The sequence below is a fragment of the Falco punctatus genome, assembly GCF_963210335.1.
Source record: "Falco punctatus genome assembly, chromosome: 1".
In the NCBI taxonomy this organism is placed as follows: Eukaryota; Metazoa; Chordata; class Aves; order Falconiformes; family Falconidae; genus Falco; species Falco punctatus.
Genome location: NC_137580.1, coordinates 108,391,291 through 108,415,737, shown reverse-complemented (window position 1 = coordinate 108,415,737; position 24,447 = coordinate 108,391,291). Strand labels below are relative to the sequence as shown.

The 24,447-nt window shown below is 44.9% G+C and overlaps 3 protein-coding genes across 9 annotated transcripts in view; 1 reads left to right on the top strand and 2 right to left on the bottom strand.

Annotated features, from left to right (window-relative positions):
• SPECC1 (sperm antigen with calponin homology and coiled-coil domains 1) overlaps positions 1–16,832 on the bottom strand; it is a 100,484-nt gene extending 83,652 nt beyond the window's left edge. For 2 of the 4 annotated variants that reach the window (XM_080382689.1, XM_080382688.1), the window contains exons 1-2: positions 5,240–16,832; positions 4,930–5,033 (exon numbers count right to left, since the gene is read on the bottom strand). The gene's annotated coding sequence lies outside the window, so the exon portion shown is untranslated. Of the gene's footprint in view, positions 1–3,042; positions 3,083–4,929; positions 5,200–5,239 lie in introns of those variants that run through there. The other 2 variants (XM_080382690.1, XM_080382694.1) reach the window with 2 other exon arrangements.
• A 105-nt stretch (positions 16,833–16,937) lies between these two features.
• TIMM22 (translocase of inner mitochondrial membrane 22) lies at positions 16,938–20,733 on the top strand. Its single transcript, XM_080384485.1, has 4 exons — positions 16,938–17,260; positions 17,743–17,939; positions 18,973–19,045; positions 20,139–20,733. Exons 1-4 carry the CDS (start codon positions 17,032–17,034, stop codon positions 20,213–20,215), a joined length of 576 nt encoding a protein of 191 aa, XP_080240611.1. The 5' UTR covers positions 16,938–17,031; the 3' UTR covers positions 20,216–20,733.
• A 1,192-nt stretch (positions 20,734–21,925) lies between these two features.
• The window catches only part of ABR (ABR activator of RhoGEF and GTPase), a 41,517-nt gene continuing 38,995 nt past the window's right edge, over positions 21,926–24,447 (bottom strand). For all 4 annotated transcript variants that reach the window (XM_080382991.1, XM_080382992.1, XM_080382993.1 and 1 more), the window contains one exon: positions 21,926–24,374. In XM_080382991.1, the coding sequence (XP_080239117.1) occupies positions 24,285–24,374 (90 nt within the window). In that variant the 3' untranslated portion in view covers positions 21,926–24,284. The remainder of the gene's footprint in view (positions 24,375–24,447) is intronic.

Sequence of the window (24,447 nt, the reverse complement as noted above, 5' to 3'; positions counted from 1 at the left end):
TTCTTAGCTGATATCAGGAACTAAGCCAGGGTCACAAACCAAGGAACTTGATAGTCCAGTATGTAATTGGTAACTTGAAGATAAATAGCACAGAAAAACCTATTTGGGACTTGAAGATAAATAGCACAGAAAAACCTATTTGGAAATAAGGCCAGGCTAACAATTAAAAACAAACTGTTTATTCTTTTGGTCATTTTTAGCGGCTTTCCTTAGGCATCTATTCCTTTCAGCTCCGTATTAGTATTTCTGTATCTAACACATCCATCCCTTCTTTTCTCTAGTTTGTTACCTTTGTCTTTAGTGTCTTTGAGGCTTTGAGACAATTGCTGGAATAAAGCTTAGCTTTCATTAAGATTGGATTAAAAAGCCCACCAAAAAAAAAAAGCCACAACCCAGACCACCTTCTGCCACCCAAACGCAACTCAAAGGAACAGACAAGATACACCTGTTTCCCAAAAACCTCACCCCTAAGGCTCCTCTTGCTTTTGTTGGCCAAAGAGAATCAATTATAAACCTGACCCCAAACGATGAACAGCAGTTTCCTCTGGTCTGCCTCAGCTAACTTGCTTTCCAATCTCATTTGCAGCTGCATTTTCATGTTTTGCTGGTAGAGTACCAGGAGACAAGACATTGCTTAGAAATTTTCATGTCCAGACCGCACGCTACAGCATAGCAAATTCTGCTGGGTTTATGCATGCCTCAAGCAAAGGTGGTTTTAGTATTATTACTTTTTAACTTTCAAGACTGGAGACAAATGTCCTATAATAACACACCTAGGCAGTTATAAAATCCAGGTGCTTTTGCAAGGAGTTAAAAAAGTTGATAATTTCTGTGTATTGCTTTATATCTTAATATTTAAGACACATACATGCTCAAGGTCACCCAACTAATCATTGGGAAAATACAAAACAAAATATCAGTTCCAGGATTTAACCATCAGTGGCTCTGATACAGCTTAAGAATCACATCTTCAAAATCTTCATTGTGCTGACATTGCTTGAAGATTGTATCCTCACATGAAGATTACTCTTTTTGAGTTGCTGTTTGCTTTGGAGTTTTTTTTTGTTTGTTTTAATTGCTCTGCTGTAGGACTCTTAAAAAAAAAGACCTCAGAAGAGCACATTCAATATAGTATCACATCAGAAATTTTTTACAGGGCACATGGCTCCTTTCCTTTACAGTATAAGCAACCTTCCCTTCATGGTATCAGATGGAAGCACACAGACAATGTAAACTCCCTTGACTCTCTCAAAGACAAAGTTAATTTATCTGTGCTTACGGTGCCAAAAGACAATCTCACATTTTTATGTTAAGGCGTTTCTTGATTATTTCTTTAGTATTTTCCATAATTCTCTAAAATGGATATAAACTAGTGTGTATATATATACACACACACTGAATGGTTACAGGGATGTCTAAGCTACATTAGAAATGGCCTAGGTGAAGACAGTTCCAGCCAGCCACAAATGACAGGTTTCTGGCCATCAACTCAACTTCCAAAACCATGTCTCAACATTGCCCAAAATAAAATCCTCTTCCCACAGCAACCATTAGAGTCATTGATGATTTTTCCAGGCATGGACAGATGAGAGCAGAGCAAAACTTTCCGCCCACCCTCCTCCACGGAAGTTCTCCCTGGAGTTTTGGATTTGTCAATGTTTTATTCTTAGTTAGATCCCACAAAAACATGCAGAAGTTACAACAAAATCCTCGTTCATGCATACAGACAGAAGATTTACTTTGCTGCATTTCTCTTATCCGTGTTCCATATTACTGGCTGTTTATAAAAGACAGGAAAACACAGGTATCTTTGCTACTTCTCTAGAAAAAACTCAGAACCATCATCTAACACAGTGACTGATGCATAAAACAATCAAGCCAAAGCTGTGCTCTCCTATGTCTGGGAACATGCTCCTCCTGTAATTTAAATTATGCTGTTTGTACATGGATACTCAATCTCCTCCTCCTTCCTCATACTGATTATCTAACCAGTCACCACTACACATCTAAGAAGAGAAACTATGCTACCTCCCTACGACCCCTGATCTTCTAAATGACCTGGGATTAAGGAAACAAAAATCCAATTAATCTGTAATTTTCTGCTCATTAGCCCCCTAGTAGGATGGTGGCTACCAGCTGGATAGTGTGATACCTGAAGAAGCCCTGAAGCACAACTGTACATTGGCCATCAATAAACAGTCCACTGTGCCCCTCTGGTTCCAGTAGATGTGTTGTCTTGGTAAGGCTGAAAGGACGTAAGACTGGCATGATCTTTCACTAACTCCAGAGCAGAGATGTAGACTTACATGTGCCAATTCTGGATCATGTTGATCACACAAGGGAAAAGACATAATCAGGGGGGTAGGGTGGCATTTGTAGGAAGACCGGCAGGGACAGCATATCATCATACTGGGAGAACATATATGAAAGCCATGTATTGGCAGAATGCCTACACAGAGGTTATGCAGTAAATTCCAAATTTTATCAAATGACATCAAAACTACATCTAGGAAGTGATTCCACTACAGAATTTGGAGAATGCATTTTTACAAGTTGTAGTTCCCTTCGTGCTTTAATGTACGACAAGCAGGAAAAACGGATCAGTTTCCATAGTGCTAACATCCACCCTTTGGAGACAGAAGTCAAAGGAAAGATTCAGGAAGGGTAAAAACGATGCATTGATTCCAAACTTTCTTTTTTGAAGTTGCAACCATGTTATAATTGCAAAGAATTAGGTCACTCTGGGCTTTCCCCAATATGACTCTGCCCTCAATAGATGGGTTTAATTTATGTTCAGTATATTGCAAGTCGAGAACAAAATGTTTTAGAACCATTTCAAGGTAGCTACTGTTCATTAATCCAGGTTCTTTGAACTGCTGTCCTAGTGAATACAGTACAAAGTAAGTGACACACATGGTTAACACTTCATGTTTTGCCAACCCGCAAGAAGGAAGAAAAGAAGGTTTCATTTTAGATAGAGCAAGAGCTATGTAATTGCTAAAGAAATTAAGAATAATTACAAGTGGTTTGCCTGATAATTACCTGTCATTACATTTTTCTGTGGCATAGAGGGTAGATACATCTACAAGAAAGAGAAGGAACGATCATGTTTTTTGGAATAGCAGACAGACGCACAGCATGTGGCTCCATGGTAATCCTGTCTGGTACATGCACACAGACTGGCTGGTTCCCTGTCCCCTCAAAACATGGAGGGATGGCATCGCAGTCGATGTGCTCACTTGGGATTCCACCTGGTTCTATCCTCAGCTCCAGCACAGATTTATTGTACTACCTCTACCATGTAATCTTCCATTTTCCTTGTAGATTTCATACATTTTCCATGTATAAAAATGGGATCACAATTGCTCACTAAATAGCATATTTATGAAGATACACTCATTCATGTGCCTTGGAAAGGAACGCCACAGGAAAAAAAAGGAAAAATGAGATAAATCAACATCTGTCACACAGCACACAAGTGAGCAGCCTCACAGATTGCCACATACTGGGACGTTTCCCTGACTCCTATTTTCCATCCATTACAATGCAGAGAAATAATTGAGATCTGGAAGCTATCCCTTAAGGAAATATTTATCTTCCATTAAAGTGCAGAATAGGGCACTTATATAAACATTCAGAAGTTCCCAGTTTAAGTGACAGCGTTAACAGAAAGGGTTCTTTGCAAAGGCAAGGATGTAACTTCAAAACTGCAGGAGAACCTAGAGGACTTCTGCATTTTAAAAATATTCATGCCAAACAGGAACAGAACAGATTCAGGCACCAGTATCAAGTTGTTTACAACTGTGACTTAAGCAACCACTGATAGACTGAAAGACCCACTTTGGTGGGCTACATAATGAAATTGATTTCTTTTTTAGAACTGAAGTAGAAAGGGAAGGGGTAGCGCATACATATGTACATGTTAGGATGACGTATTCTTATGCTAGTTATCTGTTAAATTGTGTAGACAATGAACACTATTTCAGCAAATTGAATATCCTCTCTCCTGCTGAGGTTACAGGGGCAGAGAGCACTTCATAATTTAGAAAGGGTAGAAGAAGAACATGCAAAACAGTCTGTTTTAGAGGCGAGACAGAAAGGATTAGCAGGGGATGTCTAGAAGAACTTAAGCCTGTGTACAAGAGAAAGGGGTAGAAAAATCGCTGTTTTCAAACCAGTTCTACCAGTAAACCTTTACTGCCACATACACAGGACTTAATTAACAGCTCTACAACTTTGCCATATAAATGCTATTATTATTACTATTGTTATTATGATCAAGCTTCACTCCACTGTACAATTTGAAGGACAACTGTTAAAGGGCTATAATTAAAGGGTCCTGCTGAGAATCTGAACAGCTCTTTGCTGTAGTGTTTTAAGAGGGTACGCGGCTGGCGTGCTCCCCGATGCTTTCACGGATCCCCCTGCAGAGATGCTAGCTGTCAAACCAATTTGCTTAGCAGCTTGTTCCTTTCTGCTGTTTCTGGACTGGACTATGTGAATATGGAGTAGCAGAGGAAAACCTGCTCATGCTCCTGCTTCGTTTAACTGTTGGAGCACAACTTAAATTGCCGGAGGAGAAAGCAGAAACAGGCACAGAAACAGCTTCAGCCCTTCTCTCACTACATTATGCAGCTGACCAGAAGAAAAATACAGTAGCCAGTTCTCACCGGCTCATGTGGTGGTATTTTGGCTTTTGTTGCTGTAATGGCTTTAGACCACCCCCAGCTCATTTTTAGCTAATTCAGAGTTGTTTGCACTGCACATGTTTTGTATAATTTAGTTTTAGAGTGAGATACTACAGAAAAAAACAGTGTTGTTGAGCAAAGCAGGTCCATTCACTCTAAGAATACATTATTGATCCTAGAACCCTTCTAGAGAAAACACAGTCCCCACATTAAAAAATAAATAAAAAATTAAAATACTTACAGTAAAAGCTTGTCCCCTTGTCTGCATTAAAAAGAAAACAGTCTCCCACTAGCTCCTGACAGCATGTGCAAACCAGACTGAAAATTCAGGGCTTGAGTGCTTCCCTGAGAGGAAAACCACATTGCAGTGAGACACAGGGCTGCCTGAGAAATGATTCACATACGGAAGCAAGCTGGCTTCACCAGCGCTTTGGCATTCAGCACACACACACGCACACACATATGCACACTTGCTTACTCAGGGGAATAAGAAATATTATATTTTCATCAAAGCAAGGAGGATTTATGCAAGAAAGCCATTTGTATCCCACCTCCAAAACACTGAGATGCTTCAATCCGTAAGGCAGATGAGGAGTTTCTTGCAGTATCCCATCATCCCCAACAGCAGAACTGGACACTGGGCAGAGAACTTAAACCAAAGACGAGTCTGCACAATCCAATCAACTAAAAACATGCGGTATGTACAACGTAGGAAGGGCAAGAAGGTGGCCATAGAAAGAAGGCATTTTTCAGAGGCAACTGCAGAAGCAGCTTTCAGAAGCTTTTTATATTCCATGCTAATAATCTCTTCCCCAGAGTGCCAGCAATCACAGCCAGGACACCTTACGACATTTCCCTTGCCTCCATCATTGCTTAAAAAAAGTGGAAAAGAGTGTGCGTGCGTGCAGGGAAGGAAGATATATCAAGACAGAGGATTTTACACAAGAAGTAACTAGAATCAGTCTCGAGTGACTTCTCTTGAGCTGCGTAAGAAGTGTCAATCTGTTCTTTATTTAGAAGAACGCAAATAAGGGACAAGAGGGAGCAGTGCTCAAGAACTTTCCTCTTAAGCTTTCTGAAGAGAATCTGTATCTGAAAACAGGAAAGGTAGGGCCAGAAGTCTTTAACAGAGTTAGAGCAGGCAAAGATAGTATCAAGCTGGAGGAAACAGAGGGGATGCAAAAAGAAATCAAATCAAAATCTAAATTTCAAACACTGAAACCTAAGTTGTTTAGAACTGGGCTTTCTGTTAAACTCTGGACGGAGAGAGGGCTCTTCACTCTCTGATGCCTCTGACCCAAAACATTCAGACTATGACTACAGATCAGGAATCCTCTTCTGAAGTGCCGAGAGGGATCCTTTCCCAGCAGTGTGGACCTAGTATATATGCAATGTTGATGTTGCAACAGTAGTCTCATAATAGAGAGAAAGATCAGGAAGATCTACAATATGAGCCTAAAAAGAGTTGCTGCATCTGAATAGTTCAGCCTTACCACATCCTCTGGAACTCTTTACTCTAGGTGCTGAAGGGGCTTCAAGGAAGCTAATGTTATGCCAAGAGTAAATCTACATTTCAGTTCAGTATTGGCACCACTACTGTTATTGCAGAATAACCAAAGCTTAGGAGACAGGGTGAGTCCAAGATGAATCCCTTCTGAAGGTTATAGATTTGGGATCTAACTTTCTCATGATATTCTTAAAGAGCGAGGAACTCTTGCCTTCAGATCTTCAAACACCAGAAGAAGAAAAAGACCACACAATGACTTATTTAGCATATGATAATGGCCTGTGTTTGGCAGGTCTCAAGCATACATTATCAGTTGCAAGTCCCTAAACATTCAACCAATTACGCCAGGTGCTATTCCAAGTTCACCAATGCCTACAACACCAATCCTTCTAGCCAACCTACTTTGCCATTTTTTTCAGTACCCAAGGACAGGCTGCGTAATCACAGGCGGAAGAACTTACCCATTACAGATTCATACACATTAATGTTCAGGAGTTTTTGAGATTATTCACATCTCCAATAAGGTGGCAGTACTTTCTGTCATTCATATTAACAAAACTCTTGTAGGTACTGTGATCTATGTGCACTGTGTTTCTCCTCCCTGAGGAGGTGACACTACATTCAGTGATGCATGCATAGGCAATGAGGTCACTCAGGTATCCAGCGGACAGACTGCAAGTCACTCCCTCTGCTTTGATTATGGGCCACCTTCAAAACTGAACAGATACAGCTGAAAGATACTGACTCAAGCAAACAGCTGCACATCCCTGGACCCTGAACTCTTAAATGGGAGGGACATCACCTTGCTGAAAAGCTTCATTGTCTGAAGAAAACACACACACTTTTTGGACTGCAGTGCACTGTCTCTTTGCCATTGGCAGTGCGTTCATATAGGGTCATCAGTGGGAGAGCAGTGTTGTCAGCTCAGCAGGTTTTCCTATCCTTCAGCCAAGAGAAATAAAGAACTGAAATGAGGGGAGTGAGGAGGGGACATGTGTTACTATATTTCCTTCGCAACAGTATTTTTAGCTTTGATAAATATAACTTAACCAAAACTTAAAAATGAAAATGCTTGGACATAAGGAGACGGTCACAGCATTTACATGCTTCAGCTTTGGTAGACTGACTGGAATAGTGAAATACAATTTTCCCAAACCCAACAAGACCAGACAGTACATTTGTTTATTTAGAGGTTTTCTGGGAGCACTTACTACTATAATTATCTGATCTCTTTACTTAGACCAAAGAATTAATCAGCACAAAACCTTTAGAATTGAAAAATTGTCTTTCTGTTTAATGAACAAAGAGCCCAGAAGCAGACAGCTAAAACAAGCTGGCCACACTCAAAGAAAGCCTGTGGCTTGTCCAGGGCTTTAACCATAATTACTTTCACACAGCCAGGATGAGAAAACAATTTCAAGTAGTGATATAAACTTTTTAAAAGATTCTGCCAGGTTCTCACCCAGCTGGTAAATTTGGTTGACAGACAAAATTACAGTGAGCATATTGTTTGCATGCTGTTCAATCCACTAGCTCCCACGACTCTGCAACAAGGTATGTGAGAGTAAGACCAAACCCTGCAAATCAATACACCTTTAAAACACTGTATTTGAGGAATTTAAATGTTTTATGTTGCGACCTGCACTGCCTGTGCAATTTTACAAGAACTAATATGGACGAGACAACTTAATGGAATGGGCAAAGGGCAGAATTTCTAGTGGCATAGCTCATTTGAGAAGCAAATGCACAGAAAGAGTGTGGAAAACAAGGTTCACACAAGGAACCTCGTTTTGCCTTTACAGATATTTATGCTATATTTAACTGATCTTGTGCATGAAACAATCTTAATTACAAAGGAGAGAAATTCCATAAACAAGGCTATTATGTCAATAACAATGTCTTTTTAAAGTAAGTCTCTAATTCAGTTACAAAGCTTGGAACTGTCTGGAGTTATAAAACCAAAAGTAATTACAAAGGAAAGTCTGCATCAGAATGTGGGTATTAGTGGAGTCAGGCCATGGCTCTAGGACAGCATTTACTCCAACACTTTCTTCCTTTTTGTACATAACTGATACAAGCTTCTTTATTTTCTCAGTTCCCCTACAGATGTCAGGAAGTTCAAGCAGCTAGTGGACGTTTGCAGAATGAATCATGGGACACAGACACCACTTTCCATTTTGACAAAAATAACTGCTATTCAGTTAACAAGATGATGCTGATCAAACGGGAGGATATAAAGAGTGAACTCCTGCAACTGTTGCCAAAAAGGCTCTGCCAGCGCAAGAAAGCTGTGTGTGCTGACTTGGAGAACTCAAATTTCCCTCCCCCCCACACCCCCAATCCTGTTCCTAAGAGATTATTACACAGTTTCATGTCCCCACTCACATACCTGAGGGGCTCAGCCTGTGGAATGGCTGCCAGCTTTGACCTGCAACTAGAGAAAATATTTGTTGCTGGAAGAGAAGAGAATAATTAAAATTCAAAAAAAGGCAGATATGTTTTATGGAACATGGAGTACTATAGGAGACAAGAAAAACAGCTTCCTCCAGTGCCTATTGCCAAAATTTTAAGAGACCAGACAACAACTTTAAAATTTCCAAGGGAACAGCCACTAAGTGAAAAATAGAATTAGGAAACTGCCTGTTTCAAAAGTAAGTCTGTAAGAAGTGCCAGGATTTTTCAGCATTTCCGTCATTTCCGAGTAGAACACTTAAGAGTTAAGTCATCTATCTACAAAAAAAAAAAAAAGGCAACCCACAGAAAAAGGCAAAATGAGGAAGAAAATCTCTGTGGTTAAGGAATATTCATTGTATTTCATGTTTAAATAAAAATCTCTGATCACTTTTGCACACACTCATCCAGTTTATTTTTCTCTGTTTATAAATGTCTGCACTTTCTTAGGCATCGGAGGCAGCAACAAACCAAGGATAGCTTTACTGCAGTCACCTTTCTATTCAACATTCAGCTAAACCTAAATATGCAAAAAAGTCAATACTCCGTGTTCTTCCCTAAAAAGGCAAGATAAGACTTTTCATGGTTTTTTTATTTAACTGAATTTTATTTCCATGACTGAGTGAAAGACTTAGGCGAAAGGGAGTATCTCTATTCCTTATTATTCTTCACAGTTAGTTTTCTGATATATAGGTTATAACATGGCATTCATTAACAATTCATAGTGAATTACCATATTCAAGTAGCACAGCAAGTTTTTACTACCTACACAGGCAAAACACTGCACAACCCTTACTCGCTCCCTTTGCTTATTGTCCAAAAGGGATCAATGATAGAAAAGCTTGCATTTTATCGCCTAACGGGAAAGGAATTACAACAGGTACCCATTAGAAACACTAAGGAACCTTGAAAAGAAAACCATTTCATTAAATTTTTGCTGATCACTGTCAATGGAGAGCTGGGCAGGAAAATTAAGGACTGGAAAAGATGTGTGCTGGAGGCTGCCTTAGAATTCAAAAACCCCAAAGGGATGGTGGAGGAATGCCCCATTGCTTTGAACTTCTAGGTACGTTTCAGGGTGATGCAGTTAAAAGACCCAAGTTGTCAGCTTTGTTTCAGAGGGCCTTGCACTAGAACTGCTGACAGCCCCTGAATGGAAGCAGAACTGCAGGGTATGCCTAGATGCACAGAGTGCATCACGGGGAGCCCAGCAGCAACAAAAACTAGGACAAATTAACAGAAAACTGATGAAGCACAAGGAGTTCAAGTCCCAGGAGACAAACAAGCCCTCTAATGTAGATCAGGATTTCAGAAAAAGCACTATTGGTAATGTTTGACTCCCCTTACAGCAATGTCTTAGAGTTTCCATCTTGTTCTTACCATCTGCATCTTTTACAGATTACTTCAACAGAATCAGCTAATCGTTGCAGTAGCTTAATAACTCATCTGGTTATTATCAAGGTAGGGAAGCAAAGGCACCTAAATTCCTGACCAAGTAACATAAGCTAGTAAGAATCTACAGTGCTCACTGATTTTAGTGCCCATATAGTAAGCCAGCAGTTCTGCGAAAGACACACATACCATATCACATAGGCACCCAGAACCAGAGCATGAAAGTTTGGTGTTGGTGACTTAATCAAATCCAGAAAAAAAAAGGAGAATCTAAATTAAAGTTTAGCAATCCCTTGCTTCCAGACAGCTGGTTTGTTCATACATTTCTTTTTGCTGTTTAAACTTCTAAATCAACTTCTCAATTGTGAAATTTAACCATGTAACTGAAATTTGAATTATGCACAGACCAAGATCCTCCCAGTATTAACCACAGTGTTACAGAATAACTATTAAGAAACAGGCAGTGGTATAATGCAAGCAAATTCCATTTTGAGATCCAGGTTCTGCTTTCAAGATTTCTTATGAAAATTATTTCCTTGGATATCTTTGTTAGTAATCACAATTACTTCAGATTTTAAACCCTCAGTCCAAATGTGGCACACAATAGACATTATAACTAAAGTCAATTATGAGTATTATCAAGCTCAGCAAAAAAGGTCTCAGTATGTGGATCATGTTGCCTACGAGGCAGGTAAGCACAAACATCAGCACTTCGTCAGCATGAACTCATCGTCCAGACAGGCAGAACTCTTTCCATCACAGAGGTGCACAGCACCACTCACTGTCATGTCAGCTGTACACACACACACAGAAAGTGAATGCAAACTGCACCTCCCCTCAAGGCCCATAAGCTCAGCCTCCCAGAACAGCCCATTACACAAATGGAAGCCTCCCTTACCAAAAGGTGGAAGGCCTAAGTGCCAAAAGCAGCGGGCACGGCTAATGAAGTGGGAGAGCAGCAGAAATAGGTGCTCAGCTTTCCAGGTCTTTACGAAAGCAAGTGATAATTTAAATTCTCCGGCAGATACTAGAATAGGAGTGTAATGAAGCAAGAGAACAGACTGCATGAAAATTAAGAAGTATCCTATGGAGTTTGTGACCTGTTTACCATAAGTAAATAAATGAAAGCAAAACCACCCCCTGAGGTGACAGAGTTAGCATGAGGGACATTAGTGAACCTGTCACACGGAGAAGCACATAGAAACAACTGTCATTACAGAGCAAAAGAGGATAGGCTGGCCAAGCAACAGGGACTTGGGAAAGAAAGCAGATGCCAGAGAAGGAAAGGGGAAGATTAGGAAATCCAGGACAGCAGGGAAGTCACTCAGGGCACTGCCCAACACACACTGGCACACGGCAGCTGAAGGCCTTGAGCAAAAAAGTAGCAGTTTGGGAATACGGAGAAACGAGAAGAACACACACAAGCCAGCTCAATTTTTTCTGCTCCACACTGAATCACTCAGCAACTCTGCCTGCTCCTGTGGCAAGTGGAATACCACAATTCTGCATTCTTCGTTAGAATTAATTAGTTCACTTGTTGAGAGTATCAAAAGAAAGGCTAAGCGCTGGCTCAGTCGAGGAAAGCGACATTTCCCTACTCCTGCAGGAGCCTGCTGGTGAAGGCATGCTCTCCAGGGGGAGCTGAGCCAGTCCCTGCCCGGGTTAACTGTCCTCTATCCTCTGATTTGGAGACAGACTCCAGGATCAGTCTTACTCATTTCAGTGCCATTAATATTCACTGTTATGAAAAATAAATAGGTTATTTTTTTCCTCTTCGATATTGCGTGTGATCTCATTGAAACCATGAAAACAACAGCCTAAGCATTTTGCCCTGTGTATCTCAGGGAGCTAGAAGCCTTCTACCAGCATGAAACTCTTACAGCAGTTACCATGGTGATACTGGTAATAGATACTTAAAGGCAGCTCACTCATCATCACATCTATTAGATATTAGGAGGCTTTAGTAAGAAAGCCACAAGAAGCTTGAAACCAGGGAACCTACCAGGCTTAGTGATGGTATAAGTGGACAAGAAACGTATGGAGAGGGATCTGCTTATACCAACATTTAGCTGGACACAAAGGACTCCTGTTCAAATCTGAAATGGCACTGAAGCTCAAGAATAAGCTATTTTTAGTTAGTCATTTTAAAATTGGTTTGAAAGCCTCATTTCAATAGTAGTAGCTTTATAAATCCTTTCAGAGTAGTCATTGCCAGAAGTATAATAAAAAGCTGTGCTGCTGCTCACACCCCACCAGGCTGCTCGAAATTCCCAGGCCTGCCAACATCACCTGGAGGGGGTTCCTCCAACAGAGAAACACCAGTGGCGGCTGCAGAAAATGCTGCTCTCTGCACCCACCCCGCTGTCCTGACATCAGAGAACCATGAGCCCCATTCCTGCAATGCAGCCACAAACAGCCCTTGCCTCCCCACCTGGAGAGTTGGGCAGCCTAAGGAATAGTGTCACACTGCTTTTTAGACTTCATTATGCAGTGAGGCAACTTGAATCTGGATAAACATGAAGCTCACCAAGTTGAAGAGGTATCTTTGGTCATATAAATGTTAAATAATTTATTTTTTTATGTTCTAGCCTGTAGTGTTCCAGTCCACTGGAATGTAACGAAGAGAATCTGCAGAATCAGATCTCTAGATATGAAGCCACGTCACCAAGTTGGCTAAGCCTATTTAATAGTCATCAAACTGAGATTTCCTTTCTCTTTTTGCTGCATATTTCCATGACAACTTCCCTCCAGTATCAGCTTCTTTATATTGGAAAGGTCTCTCAAAAGAGAATTTAGGCTTCTATAGCAACAGCTGAAATCCCTGGGAGATGATGATGTCTGAAACTTTATACAGCTCTTTTTTTAGACCATGAGTTACAACACAAGTGCATTTTGAATTTCATAAGTAAAAATAAAAGTATGTGTAACATTATGGAAATTGTGAAGAGGAGTAACTTGCTGAAGTGGGACAAAAAGAAACCACCTTACTTTCAAAAAGGACATGCACTTTGAGATATAAAATGTTAAAGAGAGCAGACAGGATCACACAATCATATTCAAAACCCACATCCTGCTCCTTCTGAGTTACAGAAGAGTCACAAGGAACAAGTCTGCTGATCCTAAAACAAGATTTTATTGAAATATCTCTCTGCAGTCTATCTTACATTGACACACAAAAATAATTAGTGTCAGGATGCCTTTTCAGTTTTAACTCCCATATACCTGCCATTCAGCCACAATCTAACCTTTTTCCAGGACTTCAGCTGTTTGCCATCATAGTGACAGCATTTGCCAACATGGAAAGCCTTGCTACCTCAAAAGAAAAAAGCAACTGCACTCTCAAACAAATAAATTGGTTAAACTCACATAAGCCAAGGGAAGTACAGAATTAAAGCAACTTTCCTTCACTAAATTTAGGTATATTTCACCAAGCATTTTACTTCTTCAATGCCCTTTAAAAAAAAAACACAAAACAAAAATAAAGCCCAAAAGACACCCCCCCACCCCCCATGCACAACCTAAATGAGGAAGAAAGCATCAGACTTAATATATAGATGGGAAGACTACAGAATGGAAACAGGAGGTATTGCTGCCAGAATCTGAGCTCAGCAGGCTCTAGCACGCTTCCTTTTGTAACCACTAGAAACCTCTTTGCTACACAAGAGAAGGTCAGCAGCGTGACCAACTGCAAAGCAGCCATACTTTCTTCTGCTTGTGGTGTGACTGAAAGCTCTTCCCTTTTTTTGTGAAAATATCCATTAATTCATCTCCTCTTCCTCTCATTCCCCTAGCTCATCATAGTTCTGCTAAAGGGAAAAAGGTGCAGACAGGTAGACATGAGTGAAAAAGAATGGATTTAATCTGATTATTGTTGACTTCCACCTTCAGCTGCTTCCTGCCCATTTAGATAACTTCAGAAGACACTGAATGGAAGTTTTACAAGAAGAAGTTGAGTGCTATGAAATTACTTATTTTTTTTTTAGATAGTAATGCCAGAAATGACAGCCAAAGCCTATTCAAAACCTGGGAGCTCTACAACTAAGACGCATATGCAAAAACAGGATTCAGACAAAATCCCATTATTTCCAAGGTTTATCTTTCTTGTCTGGAGGAGACTATTGAAGCGTGGGAGAAAGTCCGAGTCACTGTAAAGGTCAGGCGAAACACAATTATTTAATATCCAGTTGTGCTGCCCTCTGCTGAAACAGACGCTGAGCATTCCATCCACTGCAGGCTGTAGAAAAACTCATGACCATCTGCACCTAACGCTGGTACCACACAGGAAAGAGGCACACTCACACTGAACAAAAACGTTTCATCTGAGACTAGGCAAAGTTAAAAATAACCTCAGCTCTTATACTGGACTTAACAAGCCTAAGATGAAAGTGTTATTCCAGTGACAGCATTCAGACAGTAAGAGCCTGGTAAAGGACCAGGATCAAAATCACTGGCTGCAAACATCTGCAATAACAAAGGTTCACAGGTTTATAAAAAAGAAACAGCAGAAAGTTTCATTTGAACAACTTATTTATCAAAGAGGTGTTGAACTTTCAAATGCTTTCTCCAAGCCTTAGTCCTCCATCCGATTTCAGTCACATGAAAAGTCTGTTCAGGCAGATGAGATTATTCAAATACTCAAGCACGTGTATTTTTTCATATGTAAAACACAGAACAGCATAAGCTGGGAAAGGAGAAAACTATTTAAATACCTAAGAGGAGAATACAACATACACATATTTATATGTGCAAATATTTATAAATAAGTCTAAGTATTTTATATAATTGTATCTACAAAACTTTTATGGAATCATTATATTTACAAACAGTAACCCAGCATTTTCTCCAAAACGTGGGAACAGACAAAAGAAAGTCAAAACAACATTCCAGCTATACACGTAAACTCTCGGTGCTCAGATTCCAAATCCAACCTATCTTTTCTCCCTTCATGCCTTTGGTAAATAGGCTTTGCAGTGTGACTTCAAGATCAGCCCAACTAGGTTATTTTGGATCAAGGAGAAGATTGAAATCTGAATTTCAGTGCTCCTTAGGGAGATCAGCCTGCCAGCAACCTTCTCTACCTTGTAAAAATACTGTTTCAGTAGATTTTAACAGGATGCTTTTCACTATTTCTGACCTTAAAAAAAAAAAAAAGAACGAAAGAAAGAAAGGAAAGCAAATAACAAACAAAAAAAGTGGAAAGGGAGGAGCACTGGGCTGGTGGACCCTGTTGGTCCTGCCAGTAGAGGGCAGTGGAAATTAAGAGGAAAGTTGTTGAAAAGGAACTTGATATAATGAAATATTTGAAGCGGTAAAACCATCAAGTTAAATCGTTATTTGAACCTAGCTATCCAGTCCTAAACGAAGACATAAGTCAAAAGTGCAAAGGATAACAAAAAGAAAGAAAATTTATTACTCTGGGATCCCTAATGAGTTGCGTTTCAGAGTGTCCAGAATGTTTCAGACTTAAATGCATTCTTTAACTGAAAACTATTTAAAAGATTTAATAATTCTTTTTATTTAGATACACTACTTTGAAGCATTCCATTGAAACTATCACAGCTATTACTCAGGGGTTTAAAAACCTGTCAGTAACTTTTGTAATTCAAATAGAAAAACATCCACAAAGAAGTCAAGAAAGCTATTTTTAAGACATACCTATCTTCACTTGTGCTGATCTGAACACATGTTCTCATCCACAAGAACAAGAAAGTAAAACATGCTCAGCAAAATGCAACACGAACAAATCATGCAGAAGATTTTTAATGCGCACAGCACCTTATTTACCAAAACACCATCAAACACAACATTTCCCACCTCGCTACCTAACAGGACAAGCTTCCAAGAGCCAAGGTTTCCATATGATTTGACATGACCTAAGTTTGCATTTTGCGATGGTGAGGCAAATCTTGATTATTCTCTAAGCCCTTTTGAGATACCGAAGTCCTGAAGCCAAATTACCGCTTTACAGCGGAGGCTGCCGGGGTTTCCTCAGAAAGGCTACCCGCGGTGGCCCGATGCTCTGGCGTTTTCACCGAGCCTGTGGAAAACCTGGGAGAGCGGAGACACCTTTCCAGAGCTCAGGCGCGGAGCCCTCCGGCTGAGGGGCCGCCAGCCGCCTCAGCTCACCTCAGCGGGCGCTTGGCGGCTGCGGAGGGAAACCGCCGCCTGCCCGGGCTCCCGCCCGCCGGTGCAGCCGGCGGCGCCTCAGGTGAACCGCAGCGCCGAGCCCCCTCCGCGGGCCCCGGGCCCCGGCAACGGCTTCGGCGCCCACCCCGGGCTCCGCCGGGACCCGCCGCCTTCACCGGGGGGCTGCCCGCGTCCCGCCCGCCGGAGCGAATGCGCGTGAGGGGCTGCAGCCGCCCGCCCCGCCGCGGGACCTGTTGCCCCCAGACAGCGGCGCCGCCAGAAGTCAGTCAGGGGGCGAACGGCGGGGGGACGGCGCGAACGCCGCGGTACCTCAGAGCTTCCCGCCCCCGCCCAGCACCTCAGCCAGGGCACGGGACCCGCTCCCGCACTGCGGCACCTCAGCTCTCAGCCAGCCTGGGGCTGCCCCGGGCGAGACCGCCGGCCTGCCCCACCGCAACCGGAGCCCGAGCCCCGCTCACCTGCTGCCGCCGCCGCCGCCGCTCTCGAAGATGCTCCAGCAGCCGGAGCCCTCACCTCACCTGCAGCGGAGGCACCGGCCGCCAGGGGGCTGGCGCGCAGCGCGCCGGGAAATGTAGTCCCCCGCCGCCCCGGGGACTGCCAATCCCGTGAGACGCCGTGCCCGCTCCCCGCCGCGCGGAGTCTGCCGGGAGTTGTAGTTCTCTGTGAGGCGCTGCCGCGGGGCACGCCGGAATATGTAGTCACAGCGCGGCGCAGCGCAGCGGGCGCCGCCGCTCAGTGGGACTACAGCTCCCGTGAGACCCCGCGGCTACCGGGACCCGCGTTACCGGCACCTCGAGTGGGCCGCGCCGCGGGGCCGGCCGGGCGGCGGGTGTGTGAGGCCCAGTCATGGCGGCGGTGCCGCCGTCCTCCGCTGCGGGCGGCCCGGAGCCTCCCCCGCCGCCGCTGCAGTACAGCCTGCTGCTGCAGCACCTGGTGGGCGAGCAGCGGCGGCCCCGCGCCTGGGACCCGGCTGCCCTCGGCGGCATCCCCAGCCCGCCCAAGAGCGAGGAGCAGAAGATGGTGGAGCGGGCCATGGAGAGCTGCGCCTTCAAGGCGGCGCTGGCCTGCGTGGGAGGTGCGGCGGGGGCGGCTGAGGGAGCCGGGGGAGGCTGGAGGGTCCGGGCGCTGAGGGGAAGAGGTGTCGGGGCAGCCGGCAGTGGAGGCCGTTAGGGAGCGGTGGGTGGGGGGGTGGGGGGGTGTGTCCTGTGGCGTCGGGAAAGGGGCGGATGGAGAAGCGGCTGCAGCACAGGGACCCCCGGGTTTAATTTTCCTGCCTCTGAGCCTCTTTCAGCGTCTGGCCCAGGTTCCAGAGCGGGATCTCTGCCTGCCTTGCAAAGGCAGAGGTGCTCCCAGCCTTTCCTCAGCACAGCACAGCACAGGCTGTCAGTGAGGACGGTGTCACCAACAGCGTCTGTGATACCAAGAGACGGACCGTCGTGCGGGCCCTTCCGTGTGGCAGCACTGACAGACAGTGGGAGCAGAGGTGTTCTGGTGGCTGTGGGGAACGTGCTGCTCAAATCCAGCCAAGGTTCATTGTATACTCTTTGTCTTTTACAGGATTTGTTCTGGGAGGTGCATTTGGTGTCTTCACAGCTGGCATTGACACTAACGTTGGGTTTGATCCCAAGGATCCCTATCGCACACCAACTGCAAAAGAGGTCCTCAAAGATATGGGGCAGCGAGGCATATCCTATGCAAAGAACTTTGCCATTGTGGGTGCCATGTTCTCCTGCACTGAATGTGTGGTAGAATCTGTGAGTAATAACTTCTTAGGCATTAAGAAATGTTTTCTTGTATACTTAATAATCTCTTTTACTAGATCCAAATAAGCACGTATATGCCCTTTATAAATGGGCAGAGGAATAGTTTGTTCTGTCTCTTGGCCATCAAAGCTTTTCAGCTTTGAGACACCTGTCTTCAGACCTGCTGGTTGCCAACACGATGAGCAGAGGTGTATGCAATAGCAAAGTCCTTCTTGGTTCAAGTCCTGAATGTATTGCCAAGTATAGGCATTTTTAAAACCCCAGGTACAAGTACTTGTTGCTACTTTAAAACATCAAACTGTGAGTTGCAACATGGTAATTTGAGCCTTTAAGAATTCCATACGCAGAAAGGGATCCTTTGATGGAAGTTCTTAAGTAACAGGCCTATTTTCATCTTGCCCCTACAGCAAGAAGTGACCTTGTGCAGCTTAGTAGTAAATCTACCATTCATTTTCTTAAATGGGAAAATTAGCCTGTTACGAATTTGAGTACTGCCTTTTAATTGAAAGACACTATTATTTCTTAACTCATCTAGGAGAAGAGTGTTTCTGCTTGCACAATGGAGCAGAACAAGGAGTTCTCTGCACTGGTGAAAAAACAGCGTGCTCTGGCTATAGAAATATAGTACATCTTTGTCAGCAGGGTGCTGTGGCTCCCGTCCGTGCTGAGAACCAGGCTTGGTGTTGCACTGATTTAGTTACAGTGCCTTTATAATCTCTGAGGTGGTGCTAGTGCACAGTGCTGTGTTTTGGGGGCTGTATGGGCTCACCTAAGAATCTTTGCCGTAACACTGCATTGCACCATATGGATTTGTCTTGCCTCTCCCGGTGACCTGTTCCTTCCTCTTCTCCTGGCCCTGCAAGTCTCATGTTTGAGAGTGCAGGGGGCCATCTGCTGAGAATAGAGGGAAAAACATCCTCAGCTGAGAAGGGGCTGGAAGATCATTCAGTCTTTTTTGGTATTAGTACAAATACTGAGTGTTTATTCTGTATTTACTTGTTGACTCTGATTTTTAATTCCATAGTATCGTGGAAAGTCGGACTGGAAGAATAGTGTTATTAGTGGCTGCATCACAGGAGGAGCAATTGGCTTCAGAGGTTGGTAGTGCCTGCTATGAGCTATTTCTGTGATAAGACTCTTAATTTGGTTACGCAGCATGTGGTGTTTTTAATGGAACACATGCTACAAATCTCTTTGCACGGGGTTATGGTGACATCAATATGAGAGTGCACTCCAGACTCGCAGAACTGTTCTTGCTATTGCTTTCCTGTCAGCTTGAAAGATATGTGTGGGTAGGAAAGGCTTGGTCATACAGGACAGTGAGATTGGAGGGAAATTAACAGAACTGACTTGAAAGAAAAATCAGGAAATGGTGTTAGCTATCCACACTCTTCTATGGTGTTGTGGGGAGGGAGCCAAAAATACATACTGAGCAACTCTCTGAAACTACAGCACTTGCGTTAACAGAGCTCTACTTATATATACTATTTCACTGGCAGTAACTGTTAATTTACACACTGTGTAAAATGCTTTCCTCCTTCCTCATGTATCAATTCAAACAGACAATTCTATTCAGCTGTAAAAGAGCTGGAGCACTGGGATTTTAGTCCAGCAGGCACAAGTGGGGACTTTGGGAAGCCTTGAGTGCTAACAACATCTGGAGAAAGCCCCAAATAAGAAGAGATCTGCTCTGCACATGAGAAATATCAAACTTCTCTCACTTCTTCTTAAGAAAAAAAACTGTCCACAGAGCAGAAAAGAAAAGAAAGGGCTCTTGAAAGTGCTTCTAATTGAGCTTGTCGAGTTGTGTCTGTCCTGGACCTAACCCTCTTAGAGCTTTCAAAGCAGTAGCTGCTCTTGCTATCCCTCCCTAGTCCAACAGCAAAGCATCTTGCAGTGCTCAGATCAGAGCACGCTGAAGTCAGCAGTGGCCACTGGTGTTTTCTTTTCTGTCCCTTGCGGGGAGACCTAGCGATGCAGTGCCCAGCCAGTGTGCCATGCTAGTCCAGCTGTGGTACTTTTCAGTCCAGTGTGTGCCAGGTTGCCCCCCTCACCCTGGGCAGTGGTAGTGCCAGTGTTCCCTGGTAGCGGACTGCCAGGTTCCTGCAGGTGTAAGAGTATGCTAGTTACTGGGAAGAAAAATATCTTTCCTATTTTGTCTCATTCTTTCCCACTCTTATTGCATTGCAGCTGGTTTGAAGGCAGGGGTCATCGGCTGTGGTGGATTTGCCGCTTTCTCCGCTGCAATTGATTACTATCTACGGTAACAGCAGGATCCTGTGGGAGCAAGTTTCCCTTTTGTTCCAACACTGCTGCATCACAGCAGAAGAACCATCAGGCTTACCTTTCTACTGCCTTTGGAGTCCTGATCAGTGCAAGCTGGATGGTGTTGGCCACTTTTCCCGAATGACTAACAATACTCTGGCTCTGAGCCCCGGCATGCTGCTTCAGGCAGACTTGCGGGAGGATGGAGCCAGGCGCAGTGAGCAGTATCTCCAGGACGGATCAGCTGACTCTCAGTTTCCAGGAAACAAGCCTGGACCTGGAGCTTTTTCGATCCTTTGTGTCTGATTTTGATTAAGTCTGTTGCTAGCATCAAAAGAGGCCAGAGGACAATCTTCAAAAAGAAACTCAGTGATTTAGGTTACCGTGTATTTGAATGTGCTGCAAGTGTTTTAACAGTTACCAGTTTGCAGCTTGCTACTCTGTTGGGGAGAGGTAAGACCCTGTGGAGAAATAAGTTTGTTCCAGGCTTTTCTTAAAATACCAGCTGAAGACAAACCACCATCTGTACAACTTGTCTTATTTCAAGTACAGAGATGAGAGCCAGCTTTCTATACCATGTCTTAAAGGGAAAAGCAAAAAGGATTCTTTAGCCTTAGAACCGTGTGGTTACTGGCAGATGAACAAAACAGTTTAAGGGGAAAAAAAGAGGTTGTTGCAGAAGCATAATCCTCTGTAGCCGCTTGGCTAGCCTGATTTAACCTCTCTGTGGGAGTACCAATAATCTTGCTACTGCTTTAACTGCCACAGGCTCACACTATTAGTTCCAGCAGTTTGATAGTGAGACTAGAAAGCAGAGTCGTAAAACACTGTTAGACAACTGGGCTTCGCTTAGCACAGTCTGTTTCCCATCACGTCCCTGTACCACCTTTGAGCACTCCAGTGCTACACTGGGGGACATGAAGTGTTTTTTCTGCATTAACTTTGGTACTGAAGTCAAAACATCTGTTCATTAGCTCAAGGAGTTGCTCCCTTTTTGATTTGTATTAAAATTAGCCCTCTCGCATTTCTAACCAAGCTCTGTTCTCAGACCTCAGGGGGTAAGTTTTCTACTCAGGATAGTTTAGGCTGATTGTAACTTTCATTGAGCCACTTCATAAGAGCAAACACCCACCCTCATCTTTCTGAGGCAGTGGGATTTCTGGTTCAGTGCAGACACATGATAGGGGTTCTCTCACCCACTTCCTCTCCTTTGCATCCACAGTTTGACATCCCAGAATGGTGACAGACGTTGCTTACCTGGAAGAGCAACACTAGCAGGGTGGTTTGGCTGGTACAGTGGTCAGCGGTCGGTTCGGAGGCATATCGTCTCCCGTTCCCACATGGGAAGAAGTGGGGAGACAGCACCATGTGATCTATCAGATGAGGTTTCCAGATCGCCTGATGTCCCTCGCTGTGCCTGTTCAGTATCCTCAGGCCAGAAGCTGTGCAAGTCAGCTGAATTTTAAGCTTGAGTAATTCTGGGCTGATTAAACAGGCTGGCTCCAGACTGTCCAGGTTTTTTTTCCCTCCAGAATGTACTGAAATGCAAGGATGTAGCCCAAACCATAAGATGTCTCTTAAAAGATTGCCTGGCACAATGCCTGTGCTTATACCACTGGCTTAAAGTGCAGCTAGCAAGATTTCCACGACAGAAAGAGAAGCAGCTGTGATGCCAAGGTGATCAGTTAGTGCGAACAGCAACACTACAGGGCTCCTTTTGTGCAAATGTTGGGGCTTTGCATTTTTATTAACATTTTTTTTTCTCCTCACATGTTTTACAGCGATTTAAAGTTCATAATCTACAGAAATTGAAACAGAACACAAACAAAAATATATCCTTAACAACTTTTGAAAGTCAAATATTAATTAACAGTTCTATTCTACCTGTAGCTGCAAGAGTCCACCCCCCCCTCTTTTTCTTCCTGTAGGGACAAGCAAAAGCCAGTCAATGGGGACGGCCGCAGCCCGTTGTGCCGGGCCTGTGTGGACCAGGCCTCCAGCCACTGTCGTGGGGGGCGGGGGGGGCGGGAATTTGGCTGTACAGAGTCTCCATCTGGAATGACAGTATCATGGACAGAGACTTGGACACATGTAACAAATCAGACACACACAGGGATCCATTGTGCAGTCAGATCTAAAACTCGGCCTCCTTACTGGGTCCAGGGCCAAGACAGACGCCTGGTTATTTTCTGCAATGCTGTTTCCCTTCTGTTTAGCTGGTAGTCAAGAGGAGCAGGGTCTGGAGTGTGAGCCCTTCGGAGGGGGACTGACAGACCTCCCCTCCTTTAGTTGCTTTGCTGGTGCAGGGCCGGCAGGTGCTGCCTTCCCCAGGGAGGTGGGCTCAGGACATACCTGGTGCCTCAGTGGCAGGCGGCTGGGCTCTACCTGGAACAGTCTGTTAGTCAGGAGGGTAAAGGCAACGCCACTGTGAGCAGGGATACGCTTGGTCACTTGTCATCCATCTCCATTTGGCACAGGAGAGCACAGGGCCAACACAATCGGGGAGGGGGGGCTTTTCCCAGGAGAACACAAGACTCGGCTCACAGAGCGAAAGGTTTTGTGTCCCAACAGGTAACTGCACCTACCTGTGAGTGTGGGAAGGTGGGGGACATACTGGGAGCCAGGCACTCGGGCAGCTGGAGCACAGCCTGGCAGCGAGCACAGGTATGCAGCCATCCTGCCTTGGGATGTGGTGTGACGACTCCAGCCATCAGCTCTGGGGAGTCAAGAACTGGAGCCACTAACTACAACAGCCCTGAGCTGGCTGGGCATGGCTAGCCCAGCAGCAGCTGCTTTGTGAGAAAGAAAGTGAAGCACTTCTGCCTTTGGTAGCGAGGGCCACAAAGGCTTTACTCCTCCCACCCCTCCGCACTGGTTTCCAGGCTGGGTGACTATCCAGCTGCCACAGAGCACTTGCCTCCAGCAACCTGGCTGGCGCTGAGGCAGGACCATGCGCTGCCTTTGGGGAAGGCCAAGGAGGGAGACAAAAACCTCTCCGTTCCCGTGGCCATGGCAGGAACGCTGGTGCCCTGGCAAGCTCTGCCGCAGGGTGCAGCCAGCGTCGGCAATCCTTGCGGCAGTGCTGGGCTGGCAGGGGCATGCACGCCTTGCTACAGCAGAGATACTGGTGTAAGGAAATGGCAGGGACCCCATTCCCCGCACTGCTAGGGCTTGTTGGGGAAATTGTGGGATCCACACGCCCTGATGGGACCCCATTGGTGCCAGAGCACAGATCTGGGGTCAGCCCCTGGCAGAAGCAGCAGATCTGCCCAGCTGGCTGTCCCTCAAGCCTGCCATGGATGGAGACCAGCATAGCACCCCTCGCTCCAGCTCTGTGTGATGGGTTACCCCAAAACGCTACTTGGAGGCGAGATACAGCGAGGGACGTAACCGCCACGCTACACGCGCACAGGCAAAGCACAGGATAAGGGCTGTAGAGAGGACTGGCCTGAAAGCATCCAGAAGAGACGTGACGAGGAGGAAGCAGCACCCCGTTCCTCTGCTCTCACGGTCGCAGGTTTGCTCGGGCCAGAGCGGGATCCAGGCACAGGGTCCAACACTTGCGCAGGCAGCAAGCCAAAGCAGAGCTGGTCATCACCGTCACCAGGGAGGGAAGCCCGCAAGCTCCCAGCCTCTGGAGCGAGCCAGTGCTGCACATGCAGGCATGGGGCAGGGGAGCTGGGCAGCGAAACAGGCACTCGTGGGACGCTGCAGGCTTCGAGCTGGGCGAGACAAGGGGTGCCTGGTAGGAGTGAGCCGGCACAAAGGAGTCCAGGAGAAAATGAGCCAAGGAGGAAGCCTGCGTCCGCAGCCCTTGTCAGTCACTACCTCTTCCGTTGAACAAATATACATAAAAACAATTCTTGAACACAAGAAGGTACATAAGACACGACTACTTTACAGAGAGGCACGGCGCCTGGGGTGGGACCGGGCCACAGGTACACGATTGTACAGGAGCTGTGGGCAGCACCGTCCTGGGTCCAGGCCGGTCTCCCTGGGGGGCTGTGATCCAGTCCGTGTTCCCCAGCAGGGAGCTGGGAGTGTTTGCAGCTGGTGCCTTCTCCCTGCAGGCTACACGTCCGTGGAGAAGTAAAGTGTGTTGCGTTTCAGCTCAGTGAAGGAGATGGGAGGATGCTGCAAGTAGTAGAGAAGGACCTGGACCTGTAGCAGGCAAATGGGGGGCGTTAGACCAGAAAGGGGCAGAGCTGCCACCTCTCAGCTTGTCCCTGTGCAG

What these genes read in the sequence shown, in the direction of transcription:
- TIMM22 (XM_080384485.1), top strand. Translation starts at nt 17,032, where the DNA reads ATGGCGGCGGTGCCGCCGTCCTCCGCTGCGGGCGGCCCGGAGCCTCCC. An exon ending in GGCGCTGGCCTGCGTGGGAG is followed by an intron (nt 17,261 to 17,742) that starts GTGCGGCGGGGG and finishes TGTCTTTTACAG; the next exon opens with GATTTGTTCTGGGAGGTGCA. An exon ending in CTGAATGTGTGGTAGAATCT is followed by an intron (nt 17,940 to 18,972) that starts GTGAGTAATAAC and finishes TTAATTCCATAG; the next exon opens with TATCGTGGAAAGTCGGACTG.